Source organism: Aedes albopictus, chromosome 1 (assembly GCF_035046485.1).
Source record: "Aedes albopictus strain Foshan chromosome 1, AalbF5, whole genome shotgun sequence".
Lineage (NCBI taxonomy): Eukaryota > Metazoa > Arthropoda > Insecta > Diptera > Culicidae > Aedes > Aedes albopictus.
Window position 1 is genome coordinate 320581156 of NC_085136.1, and position 26860 is coordinate 320608015.

At 42.9% G+C, this 26860-nt stretch overlaps 1 protein-coding gene and 1 long non-coding RNA gene across 2 annotated transcripts in view; one reads left to right on the forward strand and one right to left on the reverse strand.

The window, feature by feature from the left end:
- The window catches only part of LOC134285765 (uncharacterized), a 578496-nt gene that overhangs the window by 14561 nt on the left and 537075 nt on the right, over window positions 1-26860 (forward strand). Inside the window, exon 2 of the long non-coding RNA XR_009996610.1 lies at window positions 20645-21928. This is a non-coding gene — a long non-coding RNA (uncharacterized LOC134285765). The remainder of the gene's footprint in view (window positions 1-20644; window positions 21929-26860) is intronic.
- The window catches only part of LOC109411049 (dynein beta chain, ciliary), a 44619-nt gene that overhangs the window by 14558 nt on the left and 3201 nt on the right, over window positions 1-26860 (reverse strand). The window contains exons 2-12 of the mRNA XM_029867566.2: window positions 18307-18477; window positions 17736-17824; window positions 17319-17655; window positions 16998-17263; window positions 16233-16931; window positions 15878-16172; window positions 14868-15816; window positions 13554-14815; window positions 12663-12692; window positions 10842-12224; window positions 10512-10778 (exon numbers count right to left, since the gene is read on the reverse strand). Of these exons, the coding sequence (XP_029723426.2) occupies window positions 10512-10778; window positions 10842-12224; window positions 12663-12692; window positions 13554-14815; window positions 14868-15816; window positions 15878-16172; window positions 16233-16931; window positions 16998-17263; window positions 17319-17655; window positions 17736-17824; window positions 18307-18477 (5748 nt within the window). The remainder of the gene's footprint in view (window positions 1-10511; window positions 10779-10841; window positions 12225-12662; window positions 12693-13553; window positions 14816-14867; window positions 15817-15877; window positions 16173-16232; window positions 16932-16997; window positions 17264-17318; window positions 17656-17735; window positions 17825-18306; window positions 18478-26860) is intronic.

Here is a 26860-nt window from a genome sequence, read left to right on the forward strand (position 1 = left end):
ACTAACAACCAGTGCTCTCTGCTGTGTTCCTTCATGTGTGCGATATATGTGAGATGGGTCGAACGTGTAAATGGGCTGGCAAACGGAAGAAAAAAGCATCGACACAATCGACCGATGATGGAGAATCAATGTTCAGTGTTGGGATGTGGCGGACCGGTATTCTAACGTTGGGAAGGGGTACGGACAGACCATTTCAGTGGAGGGTGGGGAGTTGCAGATGAGATGACTTTCGCCTAAGGAAGCGGTTTCCATGCATGGTCGTAAAAAGTGATTGAATGCGGTTTGATGTTTTGGAGCTTGGCATGTCTTGTTATGAGAGAAATACATTCGCAGGCTTTGCTTTTCATGATATAAGTGTCACTATTCAAAAGTCGCTTTTCAAAGTTGCAGATATTTTTCTTCTGATAGTGCCCAAAATTTCTTCTTGAAGTGTTTACATGTCTTTTCTGGTTCTGGAAGTGTCTAGAATATCTGCGAGGTCTAGAAGTCTTTTCTGGACGTGTCCAGACGTCTCTGCTCTAAAAATATCGAAAAATTCCCTGGAATTGAATGGAATTCTTCTGGCTTCGCCCAGAAGACTCTTCTTGCTTTGTCCAGAAGACTCTTTTAGCTCTGTCCAGAAGACTCTTCTGACTTTGCTCAGAGGACTCTTATGGCTTTGCCCAGAAGACACTTCTGGTTTCTGGCTCTACCTAGAAGACTCTTCTGTTGAGCTGCCTAGAAGATTTATCTGGTTCTGCCCATCACATTCTTCTGGTTTTGCCCGGAAGACTCTTCTGGCTTTGCCCAGAAGACTCTTCTGGCTTTGCCCAGAAGACTCTTCTGGCTTCGTCCAGATGATTCTTCTTGCTTTGTCCAGAAGATTCTTCTTGCTTTGTCCAGAAAACTCCTCTGGTTTTGTCTAGAAGGCTCTTCTGGCTCTGTCCAGAAGACTCTTTTGGCTCTGTCCAGACGACACATTTTGCTCTGTCTAGAACACTCTCCTGGCTCTGCCTAGAAGACTCTTCTGGCTTTGCCCAGATGACTCTTCTGACTTTTCTCAGAAGACTCTTCTTGCTTTGTCCAGATTCTTCTTTACTTTGTCCAGAAGACTCTTTTGGTTTTGTCCAGAAAACTCTGCTGCCTTTGTCCAGAAGACTCCTCTGGCTCTGTCCTGAAGACTCTTCTGGCTCTGTCCAGAAGACTCTTCTGACTTTGCTCAGAGGACTCTTCTGGTTTTGCCCAGAAGACACTTCTGGTTTCGCCCAGAAGATTCTTCTTGTTTTGTCCTGAAGATTCTTCTTTTCTTTGTCCAGAAGACTCTTTTGGCTCTGTCTAGAAGATTCTTCTGACTCTGCCTAGAAGACTCTTCTGTTGAGCTGTCTAGAAGATTTATCTGGCTCTGCCCATTACATTCTTCTGGTTTTGCCCGGAAGACTCTTCTGGCTTCGTCCAGACAATTCTTCCAGCTATGTCCAGAAGATTCTTCTTGCTTTGTCTAGAAGACTCTTCTGACTTTGCTCAGAGGACTCTTATGGCTTTGCCCAGAAGACGTTTCTGGCTTCGCCCAGAAGATTCTTCTTGCTTTGTCCAGATTCTTCTTTACTTTGTCCAGAAGACTCTTTTGGTATTGTCCAGAAGACTCTGCTGCCTTTGTCCAGAAGACTCCTCTGGCTCTGTCCTGAAGACTCTTCTGTCTCTGTCCAGAAGACTCTTCTGACTTTGCTCAGAGGACTCTTTTGGTTTTGCCCAGAAGACGCTTCTGGTTTCGCCCAGAAGATTCTTCTTGTTTTGTCCAGAAGATTCTTCTTTTCTTTGTCCAGAAGACTCTTTTGGCTCTGTCTAGAAGATTCTTCTGGCTCTGCTTAGAAGACTCTTCTGTTGAGCTGCCTAGAAGATTTATCTGGCTCTGCCCATTACATTCTTCTGGTTTTTTCCCGGAAGACTCTTCTGGCTTCGTCCAGATGATTCTTCAAGCTTTGTCCAGAAGATTCTTCTAGCTTTGTCTAGAAGACTCCTTTGCTTTTGTCTAGAAGGCTCTTCTGGCTCTGTCCAGAAGACTCTTTTGGCTCTGTCCAGAAGACTCTTTTAGCTCTGTCTAGAAGACTCTCCTGGCTCTGCCTAGAAGACTCTTCTGGCTTTGCTCAGAAGACTTTTCTGACTTTGCTCAGAAGACTTTTCTGACTTTGCTCAGAAGACTCTTTCGGCTTTGCCCAGAAGACGCTTCTGGTTTTGTCCAGAAGACTCTGCTGCCTTTGTCCAGAAGACTCTCTGGCTTTGCCCAGAAGACTCTTCTGGCTCTATCTAATCTCTTACAGGTCTGTCCAAAAACTCTTTTGGCCCTGTCTAGAAAACTTGTCTAGTTCTGACTAGAAGACTCTTCAGGCTCTGCCCATAAGTTTTTTGCTCTGTCCAGAAGACTCTTCTGGCTCTGTCCAGCAGCATTGGCGTAACTAGAGGGGGGGCCAGGGGGGCCAGGCCCCCCCCAGAATCCGCTAGGCCCCCCCCCAGAAATTTTTCATGACTTTATATATGGAAATTAGAAAAAATCTGAAAACCACTGTCGTGGTGACAAACATAGATCTATATTCTCAATTTAGTTGAAAATCGGAGTTTTCGACTAGCGAAGTTGGATTTTTCTTCAAATCCGTGCGTCGGACCTAACTTCGGAAGTAGTGCGCTGTATAGCAAACAGCTATACAGCGCACCACTTCCGTAGTAAGGTCCGACGCACGGATTTGGAGAAAAACCCAACTTCGCTAGTCGAAAATTCCGGGTTTCAACTGCACGTACAGTAATAGAAATTTATTTGGCATAATATGTGTTTAAATTGACAGTTATTGGAGACAAGCAATACTTTGTACATCTTCTTTTTTAAATCGATGAGAAATTAAATCTAAATGATAATTTCCAGGAATTCCTGGATGGGTATCTTAAAGAATTTTTGAATTTTCTAGCAGCATTACTGCAAAATATGGTTAAGTGCTTCTTCATGGAAATCAAGTATCATGTGGAAAAAAAAAACTCTGGTTGAATTTGCAATGGAATTCCAGCAAAAGTTTGTAAATTCCTAGTGAGAAAAGATGTATGTAGCTGAAGCGTAAACGCGAGTGTATTCATTAAAACCATGCTGGAGGTGATTTCTAGTCGGACACTATTAATTTCTTTTATTTCGTGGGCCAGGGGTATTTTTGCGTCTATCAAACAACGCACAAATTCAAATGGACATTGAGGAAGTTTTAATATATTTAAAAGCTGGTGCTGCAAGATGTAATCGTAAGTTTGAAGGTATTCATGATTGGACTTGTAAAAGACTTGGTATTCATGAGATAATTGTGAAAGAATTCCTGGATGACTTCTTGGAGATTTTTTTGGCTTCTATGTCCCTCTAAAATTATCTAAAAGAATTTCAATACAAATCGCTGGAGGAATTTCTCTAGAAATCCTTCAAATTATTCAAAAAATCTACAAGTAATCCTAAAAAAGCCCTGGGGTGAATCCCTGAAAAATACTATGAACGGAATACTGAATTTTTTTAACTAACCGCTGAATAACCTTCTGGAAAAATTCCATGCGGAATCTCTGGAAAAGTTCCTGGACTAATGCCTGGAGCATTAGGGGATTTTTTTTTATTATCGTACAAATTGGTATGAAGTTTCTGAAGGTTAATGAAATAAGGAAGGGATCATATATATTTGAAAAACTAAATTGAAAAAAATCAGGGTTGCTTAATTTTCCGGAAAACTCCAGTGAAAATCAAACATTTTCCACAGACACCACCTACTTTGAAAAATCATAGAACGAAGCATCATAGGCACATTTTTTTTGTGAAATCATAAGCAAATTTTCTCAGCAATTCCAAGATGGATTTCTGGAGGAAATCCTAGAAAATTTTTTGGGCAAATTCCTGGCGGATTCCCTGGAAAAGTTAATGGATTGATTGATTGATTTGTCTTTTTTAAAGAGACTTTCAGCCATTGGCTCCAAAGTTAATGGATACATTTCTGAAGGAGGCATCCTTGGAGAAGTTCCTGGAGTAATGCCTGGAGCATTAGACAAATTTCTGATGAAATTCCAAGATAATCTTCTAGAAGAATTCCCAGAGGAATTTCTGGAGGAATTCCAGGAGGAATTCTTGGAAAAATCTCACGGAAGAATCCTTAGAGGAATCCCTGCAGGAATTTCTGGTATATTCTTGGAGGAATTCCTGGTGGAATTTCTAGAAGAACCCGTGAAATAACTCCTGGACGAATTTCTAGAGGAATCCCTGGAGTTGAAATTCATGGATTTATTCCTAGAGGAAACCTGAAAGAATTTCCGGAGGAATCCCTTGAAAAAATTCCTATAGAATTTCCTGAAGAATCTCCTGAAAGAATATCGGAAGCAATCTCTAAAGGATTTCCTGCAGAAATTCCTGGAGGAATGCTGTAGGAATTTCCGAAGAAATTCCTGGAGGGATTCCTGGATCAATTTCTGAAGAAATTCCTGTAGGAATTACTGAAGAAATACCTGAGGAGCCCCTGGAGACACTGCGGTAGTAATTTCTGAGGAATTCCCAGAGGAATTCCTGAAGGATTCCTATATGAATTCCTGAAGGACTTTCTGAAGGAATTCCTGGAGTATTTCTGAAGAAACCTCATAAGGAATTCTCGCAAAATTTCTTAGAGAAATTTTTACAAAAATTCTTGAAAGAATTCCTAGAGATATTCTTGGAAAGAACCCTGGAGAAATCTCTGAAACTCTGGAGGAACCTTAGGAGGGATTCCTGGAGGAACTTCCGGACAAGTTTCAGGTGGAATTTCAGGAGGAATTTCTGGACAAATCTTTATAGGAAATCTTGGGGAAATTCCATGGAACTATTCATGGATTAATTCCAGGAGGAATCCTTTAATCAATTCTTTGAGGAATCGTTCAATGAATTCCTGGAAGAATCTCTAGAGGAACTCTGGAAGAAATCTATGGAGAAATTTCTGAATATATTCATAGAGAAATTCCCAAAGAAATTCCTAGAGAAATTCCTAGAGGAATTCTGAGAGGAATTTCTAATGGAGTTCCAGGAGAAATTTCCAGAGGAATTTCTGGAGGACTTACAGGAGCAATTTCAGAAATAATTTCTGGAAGAATTACTGGAGAAATCATCGGAGGAATTTCTGGAGGAATCCATGAAATAATTCCTGGAGGAATGTGTAGAGGAAACCTCGGAGACTAAATTCCTGGATTAATTCTTGGGGGAAACCTTGGAAGGATTTCTGGAGGAATTCCCGGAACAATTCCTGAAGGAATTGCTGTACGAATTTCCGAAGAAATTCCTGAAGGAATTCCTGGATCCATTCCTGAACAAATTACCGAAAGTATTCCTGAAGAAATACCTGGGGTAATTTTTGGTGAAATTCGTGGTAGAACTCCTAGAGGAGTCCCTGGAAAAATGCCTGGATGAAATCCTGGAAGAATCCCAGGAGGAATACCTGGAATAATTCTTGAATAAATTCCAGAAAGAATTTGTGGGGAAATTTTTGAAAGAATCTCTTGAGGATTTACTGGAGGATTCCTGAAAAAATATTTGAAGGAATTCCTAGAGATATCTCAGGAGGAAATCATTCAGGAATCCCAGGAAGAACTATTGAAATATTTCTTGGATAAACTCCGAGAGGAATTCTTGGGGTAATTTCTAAATGAATCCCTGGAGGATTTTCTAGATAAATTCTTGGAGAAATTGCGGTAATAATTTCTGAAGGAATCCTGGATTAATGCCTGGAGGAATCCCTATAGAAATCTCTGGAGGAACTTCTGGAGGAATGCCTGGAGTAACCCCTGGATAAATTCCTGGAGACATGCCTGTATCAATTCCTGGAGAAATCTCTCGAGAAATTCCTTAAGAAATTCCTGGAGGATACCCTGGGGAATTGTCTTGAAAAATCCCTGGAGAAATTCCTGGACTAATGCCTGGAGTAATCTCTGGATACATTTCTAGATGAGTACCTGGTGGAGTTTTCAAAAGAATTCTGGGAGCAATCTAGTGGAGTTTAGAGTTTTTAGAAGAACTCCCGAAGCAATCTCTAGATGAATTGCTGGAGAAATCCTGAGATGAGTCCATGGAGAAACTCCCTGGAGAAATTTCTAAAGAAACCTCTCGAAAAATTCCTAGAGGAATCCTTAGAGAAATTTCTAGAGAAATTCTTGGAAGAATCCCTGGGAAAATTCTTTGAAAAATCCCTGGAGGAATCCCTGAAGCAATTTCTGGAGAAACCTCAGGAGGAATGCCTGGAAAGTTCTGGACAAATTCCTGCAGGAAGTTCTGGATAAATTCCTTGCGGAATCCCAGGAAGAATTCCTGGATTAATCTGTAAAGTAATTTTTGTGGAAATTCCTTGGAACTATCCCTGGAAGAATTCTTGAATGAATTCCTGGAGGAATCTCGAGAGAAGTTCTGGAAGCAATTAATGGAGAAATTTCTAAGAAATTCCAAGAGAAATTTCTGAAGAAACTCCAAGCGAAATTTCTGAAGAAAATCCAAGAGAAATTTCTAGAGGAATTCCCAGAGGAATTTTTGGAGGAATTCCAGGAGGAATTCCTGAAGGAATTGCGGTAGTAATTTCTAAAGGAATTCCTATGGGAGTTCCTGGATCAATTCCTGGAGGACTTTCTGAAGGGATTCTTGGGGTAATACTTAAGTAACCTCTTGAGGAATTCCTGGAGGAATTCTTAGAGGAATTACTTGGAAGAATTCCTGGGGGAATTCTTGCAAAAAAACTGGAGGAATCCCTGAAACAATTTCTGGGAGAACCTCAGGAGGAATTCCTGGACAAATCTCTATAGGGAATGTTGAGGAAAATCCGTGGAACTATTCATGGAAGATCTGCAGGAGGAATCCCTAAATGAATATCTTGAGAATCCCTGAATGAATTCATGGAAGAATCTCTAGAGGAATTCTGGAAGGAATCCATGGAGAAATTTCTGAAGGAATTCAAGGAGAAATTTTTAGAGGAATTCAGAAAGGAATTTCTGGTGGAGTTCCAGGAGGATTTTCTGGAGGAATTACTGCAGGAATCATCAGTGGAATTCCTGGAGGGATCCATGAAATAAATCCTGGAGGAATGTGTAGAGGAAACCTTAGAGAAGAAATTCCTGGAAGAATTTTCGGAGGAATTCATGGAAGAATTCCTGGATCCAAACTTGAATAAATTCCTGGAGTAATTCCTGAGGAAATACCTGGGGTAATACCTGGAGAAATTCTTGGTAGAACTCTTGCAGAAGTCTCTGGAGAAATGCCTGAATGAAATCCTAGAGGCATGCCAGGAGGAATACCTGGAATAATTCTTGAAAAAAATCCGGGAGGAATTTCCGAAGGGGTTCCTGGAGGAATCTCAAGATTCATTCCTGATGAAATACAAAGTTCGATTTCTGAGGGAATTCCAGGAGGATTTTCTGAAGAATTCTCAGGGGAAATACTGAAGAAACCGCTGAAATTCCTGAGGAAATCCTGAAATCCTGGATTAATTCCTGCGGGAGTTTCTGATGGAATCCCAATAAGAGTTCTTCTAGAAATGTTTAAAATAATCTCGGAATTCATTTTTGTAAGAATAACAGAAGAAATTTCCGGTGAATCCCTGGAGGAACTCTTGAAGTAATTTCTGAAGAAACCCGATGAGGAATCCCGGAAGCGAGCCCCATTAGGAACTCTTTATGGAATCTCACGAGAGCTTTCTTGGCGAATACCTGGAAGATTTTTTGTAGGAATATTCCTGGATAAAAAATGAAGAAATCAATGTCTGCAGTAATTGTTGAAGGAATACTAGGATCCCTAGTGGAGCGGACCTGGTGGGATGGTTAGAACACTTGACTATCACGCCGAGGGATCGAATCCCACTCCCGACAAGCTCGCAAAATGTGACTTCTTCCTTCGGAAGGGAAATAAAGCGTGGGCCCCGAGATGAACTAGCCTAGGGCTAAAAATCTCGTTAATACACATAAAGAAAAACTAGGATCCCTAAAGGTTTTTAGTACAAATTTTTCAAGCAATTCTTGGAGTGTTTTTTTAAGAATCTCTAAGTAAAATTTTCTAAAAGAATTTCTGGAATACATTCCTGCAGAAATACTTCGAATCATTCCAGATGCAATTATTGGAGCAATCTCTAGTGGAATTTTGGAAGGCATATATGCAGATATCCCTGTAGAAATCTCTGAATACCTGCAGAAATACCTTAAAGGATCTCTGGAGAAATTCCTGAAGGAAACTTCGAAAAAAGCACTGGAACAATTACTGGAGGAACCTCTATAGATATCCCAGGACAAATCCCCGAAAAAATGTCTAGTGGTATCCCTAGATGATTCCCTTGATTGAATTTCTGGAAGAAGCCAAGATGGAATCACTGAATTATGCTATGAAAAAAAAATCTTGGAGGAATTGTTCGTACTCATATAGTTTACAAAACTATGAACAAATCTGAAACAGTCATTTTGATTACTCAAAACTACAATACTGATTTGCATATTCACTTATCGGGCGCCCATCCCGCTTAAAATTCATCTCAAGTCAGGCCCCCCCTGGGCCCCCTCCAGGAAAAAATCCTAGTTACGCCAATGTCCAGCAGACTCTTCTGACTCTGTTCAGAAGACTTTTCTGGCTTTGCCCAGAAGATTCTTTTGGCTCTGTCCAGAAGACTGCTGGCTTTGACCAGAAAACTTTGCTGGCTTTGTCCAGAAGACTTCTCTGGCTTGGCCCAGAAGACTCTTCTGGCTCCGTCCAGAAGACTCTTCTGGCTCTGTCCAGAAGACTCTTCTGGCTCTGTCCAGAAGATTCTTCTGGCTTTTTTTTCAGAAGAATCTGAGGGCTTTGTCCATAAGATTTTCCTGTAAATGTTTAAAAGTCATTTCTTAACTTTCCTAAAAGTTTCCTTATCTTCTAAATAGGTTCGAAAGTCTGATCTGAACGTCTCCATCTATCTATTATGGATGTGTCCGTATATCTCTCCTGGAATTTGTCAAAATGTCTTTTTGAAGTCCTTTAAAGGATCTGGTTATAATAGAAAGTTTCTTTTCGACTTGACTCGTAGTCTTTTTTGGTCCAGTTAAGAAGTTTCTACTGTACCCAAGAGTTTCTACAGAATCGAGGAGAGTTGTCTGGTTCTGTACAGACGTCCAAACCTGTTGAGTAGTTTTATCATTGTCCTGTCCAGAAGTATGTTCTGGCACCCACCCAGGTGTCTTTTCTCATATGATCATAAGTCTCTTTTGTATGTAGCCAGAAGTCTTGTAATAGTATTCAGGAGTTGTTTCTTCACTGTTATACCAGCGTAGTAACTACGCAATTGGCGCTACTTCCAACGATTGGATACACACACACGATTACGCATTCCGCAGATCAACTAATTCCGATTACCATTTAAAACGGCTCTACAAATGGTTCGATCTACACATTAATGGCACCGAGATGATGAGCATCCTATGACCCAGTCTTCCCAAATGGACCAATCATCCCGCACGGTTCCTGTCGATAAAAATTCAAATTTAATCGAGACGACACACACGCACACACAGCTCTGCGGTATCTCGATTGCGTGTAATCATTTCGTTGGTAGTCATTAGAGACGAACGTGACTGGTGGTGGATGACATCCTGCACCGAATTTCAACGACCAAACGCACGCAACTGGTTTCTACATTTCACAGTCTGTAGCTGTGAGTAGCTGAACGACAAGGCGGCTCTATTGGTTTGGATCCAATCCAGTGGCCATCATCGACAGGATTGGAAATTTCGGTTCTGCCGCCCTGATGAAAGCTGGCGGCAATAACGGACGCGGATGGGGTCAATCAGCGCTGGGTGGAATTATTTAGATTACCTATCGGCGACGAGATTGCATTCCTGTGTTCCTATAGTCCTAAGGTTGGTCGTCGTCGTCATTGCCGCTGGAAAGGTGTTCAAGAAAAGGTGCTCTCATGCTCATGTGGTGTGTATTACAACGTCACGGCGGAATGCAAGGCATGCGATGGGTATGTATGTGATCCCTTGTGTATGTGCACTTAGAACAGTAATACGTTCACGCGGTCGGGAGATGAATTTCAATGAGAGTTTCCTTCCTGGCTAGAGAAAGGTGGCCTGACGACGACATACGGGGAAGGCCTTGAAAGTGTCACACAGTGTGTTACAATCCGAAACGAAAAAAAAGTTCTCTACATGCAGTTCTGTAAGGACCTACTACATACATCCTACTAGCCAGACGGTGCAGGCAGCAAACATGGTCTCTAAAAGTTTTACCTTGATATCACTAAGGGTTGCATATTTTTGTTCACCCTTCACACCAAACCACACCGAAAAAAAGAGTGTACCAGACAGACAAAATAAAAAAGGGGTAGAGAAATACGCTATACAATCATACAAACACAAACGCTTGACAGGGCACAGACTAGCTCTGCTTCCGAACGCTGTCATTTTTTTTGTCCATCTCTAAACTGGGTTTTTAGGGGAAAACGGATGCTATGTCCGGGAAAAATTGACGGGCGACAGGCCCGTCCAAACACACCTAACTCAATTACCTTGATTGCATCCTGGATCGATTTCACCTGGACGGCCACCACCGACAGGACCTCGACCGAGATTCGGTTGAACTCGTCGAAGCATCCCCAGGCCCCCGTCTGCGACAGGCCCTTGTAGATGTTGCCGCACGATTTGTAGTCCATCTGTTCGGAGCAGTTGAACACGTACACCATGATGCCAAGGGCACGGCCCAGATCCTTGGTGGTTTCGGTTTTTCCTGTTCCGGCCGGGCCGGCTGGGGCACCACCCATGATGAGATGGAGGGACTGTGGGGGGAGAAATTAAATATTGTAAGAATTCGTGAGGTAGGTCTATCTAGAGATACTAACCTGAGTCAACGTGATGTAGCACCGATCGGTCAGGGGAGTGATGACCAAGCGAGGCGTGTTTCCGAGGTACTCGTAGTCATAACGGAACTGGGCATCGCAGATGTTCGCGTAGCAGTCGCTCAGGTTCGTATCCCAGCGATGTCTGAGCTGGCTTTGCCATTGGAACGCTTGTCCGGTTTCGACCTTCTGCGTGATCATCTTGGCCACGACGTCTCGCGAGTGGACATCGATCGTACAGATGGTCATGATCTTTTGACGATCGCCTTGACTGAGTTCGCCGCACAGCAAAACAATTAGGGCGTTCAGTTGGATGATCTGTTTCTTTTGATAGTCCTTGAGAGCGTTTTCGTAGCCTTCTTCAAGTCTGGCGAAAGCCACGTTGACCTCCGTAGTCCACCAGATCTGTGTCGCACAAAGAGCCGGTTGAGCGGGCCAGTCGAAGACCCACTGATCTCGAGGCTTATCTTCGTACGCATTAACAGATTTTTCGAACAGATCGTGAAGTGTGACTCGCATAGAATCCGTAACGCGATTCAGCCAGATTTCGACCTTTCCACTGCAGTCACAGTTGTCCTTGAAGGCTACGTACTCTTCGTTCTCTTTAGATATCATTCCAACGGCACTCTTCTTCGAAAATTTGGAGAACACTAACTTGGCCAACGAGTCGTACAACTTTGTCAAGTGCTTCGCCACCAGCTCCGGTTGGTTACCGTTGGACAGAATGTCCAACAAGTCTGCGGACGATACAAAGTAGAATCTGGGATACGCCAATCGCTTGGTTTCCAGATAATCGTTCAATGCCTTCTCGCAGAGCACCAACTCGGCCAGCAGTCCCTCTAGTTTGTCGCACAGGCCGTCCTTGTTCGTGGCCTTCACAATATTCGGACTTGCCGTTACCTCTGCCAACAACCGCTTGAATTCCTTGTCAATTCCGTCAAATCGCTTGGAGTCATCCGGCAGCTGGCTACGGATATCCTCCGAACCGATGAATATGCTCTCCAGATACATCCACTTCCGTTGCACCTCGAACCACGCCGTAATGACCTGATCGGCGTTGGACAGCGACAGCTGCCACTTGGACACTTCCGACAGAAAAAAGGCAATATACTTGGATGACATCAGGTTCTGCAGCTGAACCTGATTTTCCTCTAGCATCTCGATGACCTCCTCGGAAACTTTCAGCAACTTCAGACCGGTTCGCTCGTGCACATCGTACTCGAACTCCAGATCGCGCCAAGCCACGCCCAGGTCCTTCAAGATCTTCTCCATGCCCATCTCCTTGACGGATTTGTCCACGATGGTTTTGACCTCTTCCTCGTAGTTGTGCAGGTTCAGCTCCAGCAGATCGGCCAGGGTCGTCGAGTCGTCCATCCGGAAGCGGACCTACATATGCATAAACAACGGCACACAGTAGTGCATCGACGGGGAAGGTCAGAAAGTAATAAATCAGTTAAGGAAGTTGTGTAATTTGTAATTCCATCCTGTTTGTTGGACGTGCGGGTGGCGGGTAACAAAACAGAACACAGACTCTCACACGTGCACAAAACGGGAAAACAATGTGCAGCTAAGGACCAGAAAGTTGGACTTTGGTAGGTTCGGAAGGTCGGTAGGAAGTTGGTTCGGGGGTTCATGGGAATAACAGGCGGAAACCAAAGGGTAAAAACAGACCCGGCTGTGGGTCGGCTGGCCGTGGCCAGTTGGTCGGTGTAATACAGTTTCAAATTATGTGTAACTATTATGCCAGAGTCAGTGCAGGCAGTCAGTGGTGTGTGCAAAGCGGCGGGATTGGGAGTGTGAGGAAGGTGGCGCACAGACACATACCAACATTTCCCTTCCATAAGTTTTCAACAGCTTAATTGTGGCGTTCGGTGGGCGGCGGCATTGTTCCGGGGGTGGAAAATGGAGAGAAAGAAAAATGCTTGCTGCATAAGCGTGTTTACACATGGAAAAGTTTGTGCTACTCCACAGTGGGTACTGACTGGAGGAGCTCAGCTGATGCAGGCCGACGAGAGTAGGTATAGGACGAAATCGCACCCGGACTTTTACTTGGTGTGTTCTTTCGGGTGCTCGGCTGTTGCAGAGTTGCGGGTAAATTGCTTTTGGATCTCTATTTGTCGAGTTAAATTAAATTCTAAATAGTTGCCTCGAACGGGAACTTTGAGTAAACTAAAGCTGTGGCAAAGCTGGGGCGACACTCTGGTATACCTACCTTCCGGAAGAATTTGTCTGGAGTTTTCACCGGCATGGAGGTGTTTGAGCAATGGTCGGCAGAATAGTTATAATGGGCTTAAAAGTTGGGTCAAATAATACCGACAGGTTCAGCAGCTTTTGTGGGCTTAAATGAATGTCTAATGTCTAGCCCAGTCTCCTACTACGTCCCGTAGACTCTTTAGGGAAAAGGGGTTGCGTCATGCAAGACTAGACGCACCATAAATCTTGTAGACCAGTTAGTCTTTCTTCAGGTTTGTTGAAGAATAAGGGATCAAATTTTGAAATTTCCAAAGTAAGCATACCCTATCTGCCTTCCTGTTTGCTCATCAATCTTTGTCAGCGAGGACTAGCTGTATTAGGCATAGAAGAATGGAAGGAGCTCCTGATAATGCTTCCTACTATTATACACTTTTGTTTCAATTCCATATATCATGTTCAACGCTTGGAGTAATAAGACCTCTATGAAAGTAGCGCAACAAGTCGAATCTTCCACCAACTCACCTTAGTAGCATGCATCAACTCGATCCAGTGCCGCTCGCGAATAGCCGGATTCTGCAGCTCCGTAATAGCCCGCAGCGACGTCAGCAGATTCTTCAGCACCGCCTCGACATGCACGTACGGATTCCACGAGCGCATCTCCTTATCGAGCTGCCGTATCTGTTTGCCATAGTTCTTGCACTCGACCTCCATCGCCTCGACGTCGATCTTCTTCCACGGCGTTTTCTTCCAATCGCCCACGCAAGACTCCACCGCATAGACAAAATCCCAAATCTGCTTGACCATTCGGATCTCCTTCCGACACTGCCGGAGCTTGTTATCATCCGGAGGATTGAGCTCGAACAGTGCCGCCGAGTCGCAGAGGTTCTTCATCTGGGTCTCCATGATGTTCAGCTCCAGGTTGACCTGATTGCACATCTGGTACACATTCTCGCAGGGAACCTTAAAGAAGGCCAGCTTCTTGAAGCCCTCCCTGTATAACTTGGAACGGATGTCGAACAACGTGATTCGCTTCTTAATCAGATCAACCTGGTAGGTCTGAGCCGGGGCGATCTTCTCGCGCACCTTCGATGCCGTCTTCTTGATGTGTAACCATCGCTCCGGCAGTTCGGCAAATCGTTTGTAGACGAGCTCGTTGAACTCGACATTGTAACCCTTGAGGAGATCGACGGTCGCTTTCAGAGGTTCGAACATGTTGTCGTACATGTTCTCGCGCTCTTTCAGCTTGTTCAACGCAGATAGGATCTTTAACAGTGTGGGGAAGTCTTCTTCTGTGGTTTCGAGAACGAAGATCTCATCGCACTCGTTTGCGAACTCTTCCAGTTCCTGCAGGCTGTCTACGACCTTGTCAATCAAGTTTTGTTTGTACAGATTGGACCATTTGCTGATTTCGATCAACAGCACCGTTTTGAAGTGGCGCAGATCTATCGATAGCCAGACATCGAATTTGACGGCGATGTCCATGGTGGCAAAGACCTTATCGTACAGATCGTAATAGCTATCGATTTGCATTTTGAACTGATCAAGGGTCGGTGCAACTTCTCGAAGCGGGGTGTCTGCGGACCGCAGCATTTCCATTTCGTCCGCTGTCAGGGGACGGCCGTATTTCAAGAATTGCTCTAATACACTTTCTTTGTCGTCCAACCAGAGGTAATTGTAGTCATTGAACCGCTGGGTGTATTCTTCTGCTTCGCGGATCGTTTGGATTACCCGGTTGATAATCGAGTCCTTCATCTGTTCAATTTCGTTCTGGTTCTCCAAGTGTTCTATAATCAAAAATCTCTAGAACCTTTCTTGAAAATGCCTTATTCAACTTACCTAAATACGTAGACAGCTTGACCTCCCCGTCCTCGTCGGTTCGTTCAGCTTCCGGCGGTTGAGCAACTCTCGGAGTGGTACTCATACAGTAGATATCCACCATCAGGCCCTCGACCAGAGCCAAAAATCCAGCCGGGTCGAAAGCATCCAACGTCGGTACGAATCGGGTCTTCGGAGGACACAGTTCGTACTTGATTTCGAACAGCGCGGCATCATATCCCGAGCGGTTCTCCATCTCAAATTTGATGTACTTGACACTGGTGTGGATCGATTCCATGATTTCCTTGGAAACCAGCGAGTCGACGTATTCCTGGTAGGGCCGGAACAACGCTAGCTGAGAAGCAGTTCGTTCCAACTCCGAATGCTCCAGTGAAGATACTTCTTCCAATGTATCCGGCTGAGAGGTTTCCCCTTCTTCATCCGCAACTTTCTCTTCGGACGGTTCTTTTTTGATCGAAAGTGTCTCATCGGTGCCTTTGGCTTTGATGGACACCTCCGAAAGCTTTTCTTCTGATTCAACGAAGAAGTCGAAATAGTACCGGAAGTTCTGTTCCATGGCCACGTCGATCAGCTTCTTGGTGTCGAAGCAGTCCTGTAGCCTCCGCTGCACTTTTCCGGGGCGATCGTCAATATCCAGCAGAAGATCCTTGCTTCCGTCCTTGCGTTGATACAGCGGAACCTGTCCCCAACTTCGGATACTGTCCAGGATCTTTTTGATGTTGTTCTGCGCTTTCAGCACCCGTGTGTGAAGGTTCTTCAGTTTTTCGAAGAAAACTTCGATGAACTGGGGCTCGTAGTTAACCCAATCGATACCACCCGAGCACGCCTGCTCAATTAGCTTGTCGGCTTCGGCGATTTCCTTGTAGATAAGCTGCTTCTCGCACTCGACGCAGTTTTCCAGGATCTCGTTGTACCATTCGACGATCCTCATCAGCTTCATGCGTGCTTGCTGTGAAACGATTATAAATTTGTCAATGAGAAGTTCTTAATTCAGTACGACGCCTTGTTACCCATAGATCTTCTTCCAGGTCGGAGAAATCCAGCGCCTTCTGCGGGATGTTCGCCAGTCCCATCCGTTTCATGTAGCGAATTTCCAGCAGAATCATCACCAGCACGTGGTTGAAGTTCATCTCCAGCAGGCGGTCGGCCTTACGGATGAGCAACGCCTTCTTCATGTGGGTTTCAATCTTCTTAGAGACACCCGAACTCCACTCCTTGAACACTTTGGACTCGAACTGCTCCAGCAGCTTCATCATTTCGTTGTAGTTCTTCATCACGATGTCGGCGTCCTCGCCTTGGAATAATCTGCGGGGATAGAAAAGCTAATCAGTTTTGATTTCTGTTAACTTATGATAGAGTCCTTACGGAAACTCCACCATGCTGAGATCGGTGATAGGTTTCGAAATGCGATCACGCAGCTTGTGAACCCAGAGGATTGCGCCAGCCACCGGTGGAAAAGCCGTATCGATGGGAAGTCCCTCCAGTCCATGCTTGGCGTAGGCTTCGCATCCTTCATCGAAAATCCGTTTCGCAATGTTCAGATCGTTGTTGTACAGATGCACAATGTTGGCGATCTTTCGGTGTATGTCCGGCAGAATCAGTGGCCTGTTCAGAAGCGTTCCAGTGATCGTAACCAGCTTCATCAGCTGGTCTACGTTGAAGCATTCATCGAATGCGAGGACAAATTGGGCCGCTAACTTCCGCTCCAGGACATCCGTTTTCGACTGATACTTGGCGCGATCGTGTTCGAAGGTGCCCTCTTTCGGGTCAGGGTCCAACGGATCGTATTGGATCATTCCCCATCGAAGATACAGCTTGTTGAAGTCGTCGTAGACGTCCTGAATCTTCCTGCTGATCGCTCTACCACGAAGACCCCCGATTTCAACCTTCTCCAGTTTACGAAACTCGGTAGCAGTGTAGAAGATCTGCTTGATCTGCTCTAGACGATCTAGGAAAAGATCGAGGCGATCGAATATCGTTTGTAATCGGAACGTCCAGTAGCTTGGTTGGGTGCTGGCCTGACGGAAGCTCTCTAGTCGTGAACGGAATTCGTGGAATTGTTCTCTGTGAAATGTAATTTGATTAGGACGATTCTTCCACATATTAATCACTCATCCAAGCAATACTTACTTGTAGTACACCACAATGTCAATGACGTTGTTGATTTTTATCAAGCATTCATCCGGTTCGCCTTGGAACAGTGAACCTGGATCCAGACATTTGGACGCCTCGGCAATCATCATGTTGCTGATCATCTTGAACAGAATCATCATTCGGGCATTGCTTCCGTAGTAGAACGAGTGGGCCCACATAAGACAAACGCAGTGCAGCATCGGAGCAATCAGTTCCAACGAATCCGTAAAGTCGGTGCTCTCGAATGTCTCGAAGTGTTTTCTCTGTGGAGAACTCGTATCAGTTGAATGCAATCAATCATCATGACAATCTACCTACCAAAGGTTTCAAGTACAAAGTGATGTCATCGGCCTCGTGAACAGCTTGAACTACGCTCTGGAACGTGCTCTTGAACGACGCATAATACACCGAATCGATCCCTTGCAGTATGACTCCAATGTGACGAACCCGGGGCTCCAGCAGTTGCGAATAAATGTTCCGTAGGTTGTCCCGTCGAGCATCCCAGAAGCTCAACTCCTCCAACGGTGAAGGATGATGGCCGTCTTTGAAAATGCTAAACGAATCCTCCTTGAGGACGTCGTTGATCTGGTAGGCCCACTTGATGACGATGCCCTCGAGGGAGTTCTTCATTTTCAGAGTACAGCCGTCGAGGTTACTTCAATTAAGATCAGAAATCAATATTAGGTAACGTTCCCGCAATTTGAAGGCGGTGATTTGGGCGTGAAACACTCTTACCCTTCGGCAACCTGCAGCCCGACGCTTTCCACTTCTCCGATCGAAATGGGCATCGGTAGCAGCGTTTGATTAATGATGTTACCCTTCACCTGCGAGCAATAAAAATTATTATTCGGTTGATTTAGTGGCTCGAATTGGAGAAAATTAGCATGTGAACAGCTCGGCACAAAAGGAGTCCACCCCCTTGTTCTTCCTATAGTAAGTGGAGGTCGTTCCGTTTCTGTGCTATTTTTATGGCTGCCATAGAGCGTCACCTTGCCTGGGCATCTTCGCACGTTGTGTTGTACAGGGTAAAACGGGTCTAAACGACTTATTATACTTTGGAAAATAGTTGGCCAAACCAGTCGAATCATGACAAACTGGGTTTGATGTTTGCCTTTTTTGAACCTTTCGAGTTTTAAGCCGTTTTGCCCACTGTTCCTCACGATAAGCACTACAATTTAGTCGGGAGGCAGATGCCTCTAATGCCTTTTTGTCACGAACCGTGAATCCTCGTGCAACCAACCCCCAATCTCGTCAAAAAACGATGATAGTTGAAAAATTCGCGCACCATGCCCCACCCCCCACCTACCTCGGTTATAATGTTCCGCAGGTCCTGGAAGTGGCTGTCGACGTCCTTCTTGATAACGTCCGGCCAGCCTTCCTGATTGCGCGGGTTGCTGATGATCGGGTAGAAGATTCCGTCCACTATCGCGGCAAGGTCATCGATCGGGTTCGCCGACAGGTCACCGTACATGATTTGCTACCGGAGAAAGGAAATGGTGGCTGTAGAATTGAGGTGACGAAATGTATAAATTGCGGTCCGACATGGTATAATTTGTTCACGTGCTGGGATGTTGGTGGTCGCTCGTGTAGTGTTTGTTATGGTTCTAGGTTTTGGCCATCGTGGCTGGGGTTTTCAAGGTTTCGCGCCTATTTGGTTTAATAATACTTTTGCCCTTTGACGGTTGTCCACTTTATAGACTTGATGAGTTTTTCATTGCTTTCGATGATTGATTGTGGGCCAAGAATTTTTCAAGGAAAGCAGTATTTGCACGCGATTTTTACGATAACTGTGTAGACATTTTTACAACTCATACACATTTAACACTCTCGTTCTATTCAAGGATAGGCAAAGGCAGGAATTTGAAATGTAATTATCCAGCAGGACAACCAATAAAGCATTTTTTTCAATATTTATTTGACTTTACTTCTCAATATAGGGCCTTTGAAGATAATACAGACAGGACGGTGCAGGTGTACACCATCGCTTTGCTGAATAATTAAAATCTACAAAAATGGCATATTTGCTGGGTGTACTTGGTTGTATATTCGCTTCATATACGCATTAGAAATTCATGCTGTCCCATCTTAAAAAATGGGAAAATTGGTTGGCGAAAACTCCAAGCTAGAGCAATAATAGAGGAGCTTTTGGTGAAATGTCTTCAAGGTTTACTACTGGTGAAAGAATATTTGAAACAATTTTCAGGGAAATCTTCGAGATATTCAGATGAAGTCTAAAGTGAATGTTTAGTGGAACTACTAAGTACTCGCTTCTGCAAACCTGAGCGTCTGTTCTCCAGAAGGAGTGGCTTACAGCAGCGTCTGGTTCCCATGCTAGGGGCGGTTGATCGACGTCAGAGTGCCAGAGAAGGACTAAAAGAATTGCATCGCTGCAGAATTGCATTGCTACAGGAACTGTGTTGGACTACCACTGCTCTAGTCATGACGTCAAAATCATTGTTTTTTCAACACTTAATTTTCAGAAAAAAATGTAACTGCCGTTTAGCTCAGAGGGGAGTCTTCCTGGGACTCCCTGAAACTTAACCTCAGGGTCGACCTGTTTCTTCGACCAGTTATTCGCGGGCAGGGTATATTCGCACTGTTGTATTAAAAAAACTCACGTCACGTTACTTCTACACACATTTATTCCCGGACTTTTTCGGCCTCTTCTTCTCCCAACACTTTCCTACATCCTTAAAAATATATAACCTATAACCTATCGCTTTTCTTTCTTCACTTCTTCGGGGCCCCTTGTGCTACCACCTTTCACAAACTTTAATCATTACGTAGCAACTTCCTTCAGGTTGGCTACGATGGGGGCCTTTAGCTGTCGTCGGCCGGATCTGTGGTACCTTTAGGGCGGCGATTGCGATTACAGAACCCATTGATCCTCCAAGGGCTCCCACGACTGGCGGTTGGCCTAGGTAACGGCGGGGCTAGCGGAGCTTCCCGGTGGTGATCTTGAACACCTCCAGAACTGAAGTTCTTTCGAAACACAGCGAAGTTCTGTTTCTCCAACTCCAATGGAGTTCTACATCACAATCACCAGTGCCTTCTTCTCAATAAGGTCACTATCCTTTAGGCTTGTTCAGTAACCCAGACCATTCGCATATGTTTCAAATCATTGTGTCCGTTAACACGTCCGTCTTGACGACCCGTACCGCCACCCCTTTGAGGCTACCAACAGGATCCTTCTTTTCTCTCTGATGGTGGGTTGTGGAAACAGCGTAGATGGTGGCAGAGTACTACCTGTACTATTTTATTAAAAACACGATTTAAATTTTACACAAAATCTCAAAACACTCCACACTGAACTGCGAACACTTAGGTACAAGTTGTTATTTTTTTTTCATTTTGGTCATGAACTTTTACAAGACGGCACCTGAAGCTGAAGATACTCAGCATTTTTAAACTACAGAAAAATTAATAATTTTATTTTCGCTATAAAATCATCAATTGTATGTGGTGATTTAATGTAGTATATGAAACTACTTGTCTCTGGATTAGTATGGCCTGATTTTTCATCAATTTGTTTTTGAGTATATTAACCGTTTTGTCTTATGACAATTGGGCGCGCTGTTAATTTTTTTTCGGCTTACCTTATCACAAGTTAAAAATCAAATATATATATTCATTTTTTTTTGCAGTGCTAGAATAGAGACACCCGCATCTTTCGGGAGAAAAGAAAATCGCCACCTGGAAGAACACCGGTGCGAGGAAATGGAATTGCTGCTACCCAAGAAAGACGGAAGTTCTAAGAAACTCAACGCATCCTGCAACGCGTTCCGCCAGCCAAAATTTGCAGGAATGAAGATGGAAACCTCCTGGATAGCCTTGAGGTGATTGAAAGGTAGAAGCTGCACTTTGATGAGCATCTGAATGGCGTGGAGAATCTATAGTCATAGCCAATCCGGAGACGGCGGGTTCGATTCCCTGGACATTGTGTATTATTATGCTTGCCTCACAATATACAAATTCATGCAATGGCAGGCAAAGGAAGCCCTTCAATTAATAACTGTGGAAATGCTCAAAGAACAAAGTTAAAGTTAAAGCGAGGCAGGCCAAGTCCATGTGGGGACGTAGAGCCATAAAGAAGAAGAAGATGATGGGACTGATATGTGATTCACAGCAAAGTAGAGGACAGGAATGAGCCACCTTACACGCTAAGTCAACGATGCCATTCACCAGCTCAAAACCAAAAAAGCAGCTGGTAAGGATGGTTTTCTCCTGTGTAGGATATTACACAAGCACGTTTTCGATTTCAATCGGTTCTGAATAAATACCTACAGCACTCGGCACCTAGCGCCTAGTCAGTTGAATAAGTGCATCCAGAAAGTGAACTATTGTTTCTCTCTTGTCCTGAAGAAGATCTTGGTTGAAGGTCTCTGACCTCAGATACTAAAAGTGACTACGAGGGAAAAAGGATGGCGTATGAAAGAATATTGAAAATTGATGAAGAAAGGAACATTAAGTGAGTTCAACTGCGATAAATTCGGTAGTGCACAACAAAGGTTGTTTTAACAAAAGAGCAAGTGAATGAAAAGGTTTTGGAAGCTGTTTTGCGAATGAAATTCTAGCTGCGAAGGCAGTGTAATTTTAGAGGTCATCTCTGTCAGTCGGATGCAAAGGCAATTTGAAGAAAGTGAAGAACCGTTTTATGCAGCCTCGAGTGTGGCACACCGGTGACAGTATTATTTTAATTTCTAAGACATTTTAGTGAGCTGGCTTCAAAGGGAGAAAGCGAAAGCTGCTAGTGTACTAAGTGAAATCCAGCGCATATTTGAAGGCTGCCATTGCGTCGACCATCATTCAAAACGGTTCCGTTGCTAAAATTGATGGTATTGTAGCTGACACAACGATAGTAAGAACACTGTACGCTGCCAGTGTAGTGGTTGGCGCTTGAAGGCGATGAGACGTGAGCCTTTATACTGGTAAGTGGTTTTATATCAATTATAGGGTAACATTTGCGTTCCACATCTTTCAGAATTATGCTAACATACAGTTTATTTTTGAATACAACAAAGTGCCAGAAGAGACAAAAATCTTTGTTTATCATGTTGAGCGGGCCTGCTGTTTTCGAGGAACTGAAGTTGCTTCACCCGGCTGCTAATATCTCTACCTTAATCTATGTCGAGGAGGAGAGATTCGATAAGAAAGAGGCAGATTTGATACATTTCATTTACATTATCTCCATAAACTTAAGACAATGTCTTTTCTATTCGGTAGTATGAAATGACACGTTAGAACACTTGTGCAGCAACTTCTGCCTAGTTATGGTTGATTGATGAATTGTAAACATGCTTTTTTAAACCCCAAGGATAAATTAGTATATAATATGATTTTCGGATGGTAAATCATTCCAAAATGATATACATCTAATTAGGAGTGAGCTTGAATGGTGGGAAGTTCTTGCTCGCGTTATATGAAATTTCTTTCCTCGCTGACCTTTTTAATGAATTATTTTGTTTATGAGTCGATGTTCCTTGACTCGATATTGACTCATGGAGGTAAATTTTCCCATACTGAAAAATAATTACTGGGTTACTATGATGGACCCCCCCAAAAAGCTTCCCAAAGGATTTTTGTTCCATTACTCGATATTTCCTTGAGTTGATGGTCCCTTCAATATCGACTCATGGAGGTTTTACTGTAGCTAAAATGCAGCTGTGTTTTTATAATGTTATGCAGTATCAAAACTGATCTCAACATGGGAAACTGACTGAATGAACAATCGATCAAAGTTTTCTGTAGGTGAGTGACATGAGAGTTACGATTCAGGTTGTGAACAAATCTAATGCAGCAATTGAGTGCAACTTTCATTAATATAAAACAATTCTTGATGCCTGGGTAGTGATAAAGTCACAAGTTAAAAAATGGGGGAAGATTAATCATTTAAAAAGTTTAACAGTCGAACTTCCATGAGTCGATGTTCCTTGACTCGATATCGACTCATGGAGGTGAATTTTTCCATACTGAAAAATAACTTCTGGGTTACTATGATGGTCCCCCCAAATAGCTTCCCGAAGGATTTTTGTTGCATTACTCGATATTTCTTTGAGTCGATGGTCCCTTCAATATCGACTCATGGAGGTTTGAAAGGTATATTAAAAAAATGTGCGTTGTATCGAAGAGTACGTAAAGCAGCATATACTTTGCCACACTGCACTGGTGTAGAATAAAACTATTCCATTCGAAAATACTTTGTATGACTATTCCGAGGCTAGATACAGATCCCGAGTATGAAATTCAATTTCTGTTCAGAACTTTTTCAGGTTTTTCAACATTTTTTGTGATGCGACTAATGAAACAAGCTTGAGTTTTTCGTTCGTTCAGGATTAACGAATTACCCACAGCCCAGTTGACAATACTTTGCCGATTATGGTCAATCAAATCCGAAACAGCCTGAGTTGAAAGCCCCAAATAATTGAAATAAATTTGCACGTCGTCCGCAAAAAGATGGATTTGACAACCAGTAAGCCTCATTCGCAGGTCATTAATGTAGATGGTAAACAGTATGTGTTCAAGTACTGATCCTTGTGGTACACCCGAGGTAATTGGCAAAGATTTGGAAAACTCATTATTGACAAATACGGTTTGAGATCTGCCCGTCAGATACGAACAAACCAGACGTACAGTATTATCATCCAAACCAAATTGATTCTTTAATTTGTGGCATAGTGTCTCATGGGAAATGGAGTTAAAAGCTTTCGAAAAGTCCAGCATACAAAAGAACTACGGAACCTCCACTATCCAAAACAAGACCAATATCGTCGCACACTTGAATCATGGCTGTTTTCGTGCTGTGTCCTTTGCGATAACCAGAATGTGAAACCGAGAGTAAATTTTTGTCCGAAATGTACCTAACTATTTGATTTTGGAGCAATTTTTCAATTTGTTTTAAAAGCACTCAAAATACTGACGAGCCTGAGATTAACTAATGAACTACTCTCTGCCTTTTTAATTATCGATATATTTTTAGAAGCTTTCCATGCTTTGCGGAACACCCCTAGTTTAATTATGCTGTTAAAAATATGATGCATTGGCTTCAGCAATAGAGGAAAAATCGATTTGACAAATTATATAGACCCGATTGCGTTAGACCTCCTTAAAGTTAAAAATTGAATTATAAGATCGCTGACTATTCCACTCACATTATGAGAGCTATAGCAGTTAGAAAAATGAGCATTGATTTCATCCGGTTAAAAACGAGTTCGAATTATTTTTCCTAGTTTTGATATTCATTTGTCCAAAGTACTTCCACAATTCTTTCGAAGTAGAAGAGTTTGAGAATTTAACATTCCGATATTCTTTATTTGCTCTATTGACCAATACAAACTTTACAATAGATCTCAAACACAATTTGAATCTGCATTGTGTATTAGAGGTGAAGTTACAAGCAGATTTTGTGACCTCCGTGAATTCTAAGAGATTGGGCAAGGTTTTCTGTTCCTTGAATTTGGAAGGCGCCCAGTCAGTTGGTACATTAGTGTTGGCCATCTTCTCAACCCTTGTTTCTGTTTTAACCAATCATGTGTATTTCTTATGGTATGGCCATATCAGAAGCACCTTGCCTAAAATAGATATATGAGAGCTAATTTCTCAAGATAATTTATTGTTTTCTCTCATTTTTCGTTGAAATTTGATGGTTCATTATATGCAATCAAGGATGGGAACACTCACTTGCAGAGAGTTACACTCACTTGATGTTTTCTCAGCTCAGAAGCATGCAATCAAGAAATGATGTATGGACGACTTTTGTCTTGTGGTTTTGTCTAAAAGTTTGCAGAATAGAGTAGGGGTCACACACACATACCGAAGTCGCGAGAGTGCTGCGAAGGCAACTCTCCACGAGGTGAATGTAAATTACACTCACCTCGTGGAGAGTTGCTTTCACAGCCCGTTCACGACTTTGGTATGCGTGTGAGACCCCAACTCTATTCGGCAAACTTTTAGACAAAACCACAAGACAAAAGTCGTCCATACATCATTTCTTGATTGCATGCTTTTGAGCTGAGAAAACATCAAGTGAGTGTAACTCTCTGCAAGTGAGTGTTCCCATCCCTGTATGCAATCATCATCCCTGTCCAAGAGTGATGGGTTTGACGATGGCTTATCAAGCGTCGTCATATAGTGAAATGTGTTTTTTAATAGTTTCAATTTTAGTCTTTTATAATTATAGATTAGCTAAATTAAATATAGTAACGAAAATTAGTGAAATAGTAAATGGAATAGTATTTGAAAGTAACTAGGTTTTGAATTAAAGCATTTCTTTACAAAATTAAACTAAACTAGAATCTGAATATAATCATACCATTGCTTTATTGACTTTAATTTAAACGCTTGATTTGTCATGCCTCCAGCATACGCCCTGGGCTTGGATTATATCTTCCAGGAAGCTTTGATTTCAGGCATGTGGTCGATGGCCTTTGCAGCAATGATTGGAATAGCTGAATGTATAATCAATGGCAAACAATTCTGTAAGAATCAGATCTTCAAGTCATCTGATATAGTTATACTGATCATGACGCTGCATAGTAGGTATATCGAACATTTGTCGAAGTCATTTATGTGTCGGGAAAATATAATTCCAAGTTGGAGAGAATATTACAAACTGAGGGAGGGTAATAGGCCCAGTCAGACCCCTGAATGGGCAATGTGGGTTAGTTTATGGGAATGCCATTGAAGGTTTGTAATATTCTCCGAGGCTTTCGAAATCCAACAGGGCGCGTCCCCGGGTTGCGGATAGGGGGAAAAGGGAGATTTTTCACATTTGTACTGTAATCAGCCAATGTGGTATTATCTCCTATGGTGTTGTAGTGCGAATGAATGATCTCATTCTATGGGAATTCGAACCTTGTAATGTATTGTTTATCAACTTCAATTTTCTAAGCTTGATAAGGTTTTGAAGACAAACATGAGATGAGAGAATTGCCTAATAGGAAAGTCACATCAGCAAAGCTTTTACATATGCAAATGCTATCCATGGGGTCATGTCTAGCATTTAATATGTATGGCAATGACTGATTCTTACCTAGCAGGGGTACTACAAGACCACGCGGACAATTCGATTAAAGGCTTAATTGGGAATAATATATTTTCCAGAACTGAAGGGACATTTTTTCCGGGGTGACTGGCGAGTCGGAGAGGGTAGAAGTTTCCGTTTGTTATAATTGACAAAATAAACAATCGGGCGCTTTTTCTTTCTATGACTTGCTTGGTATTTTGTGAATTATTGTTTTTTGGTTTTGGAAGGTATGCGATTCACTATTGAGCCTTAAAATTATTTTGCATCTGAATAGCATTGATATTGTCAAGTCTGTACCAACACCCTAATCCCACACCAAAATACCCTTTTCCTATCCCATGGCGTTTATGTGGTCAGCAAAGACTATTCAGCCATTACCCCTCCTTATCATCGGCTTTGGACTGACTTGCGCTCTCATTGCCCCACCAAATGCTGCAAAATGAAAATGAAAATGAAAATGATTTGTCATGCCTCCAGCATACGCTTAATCGCTGTCGCATGATCTAACAACAGTTGATTACGCGCAGTGCTGGGGGGACCGACAGGGCTTATTACCAGTCTATACTAACCCTCTACCTACTAACAAGACTGGGAAGCTAACGATCACTCATTGCACTTTTGATAGTAGTAGTAGTATTAGTAGTTAGTAGTAGTAGTAGTAATAGTAGCAGCATTTTATTAACAAGTAGATTCGTACTATTCTTTTTCATTTCTTCGAAATTATTTTTCTATCAACTATAAACTCAGGAGTGGATAGCATAACGACATTGATTGCAACAGGGTCCCACCTTATTATGTAATGCTAGAGTGCATGTGGGATGTCTCTGCATTACTCATA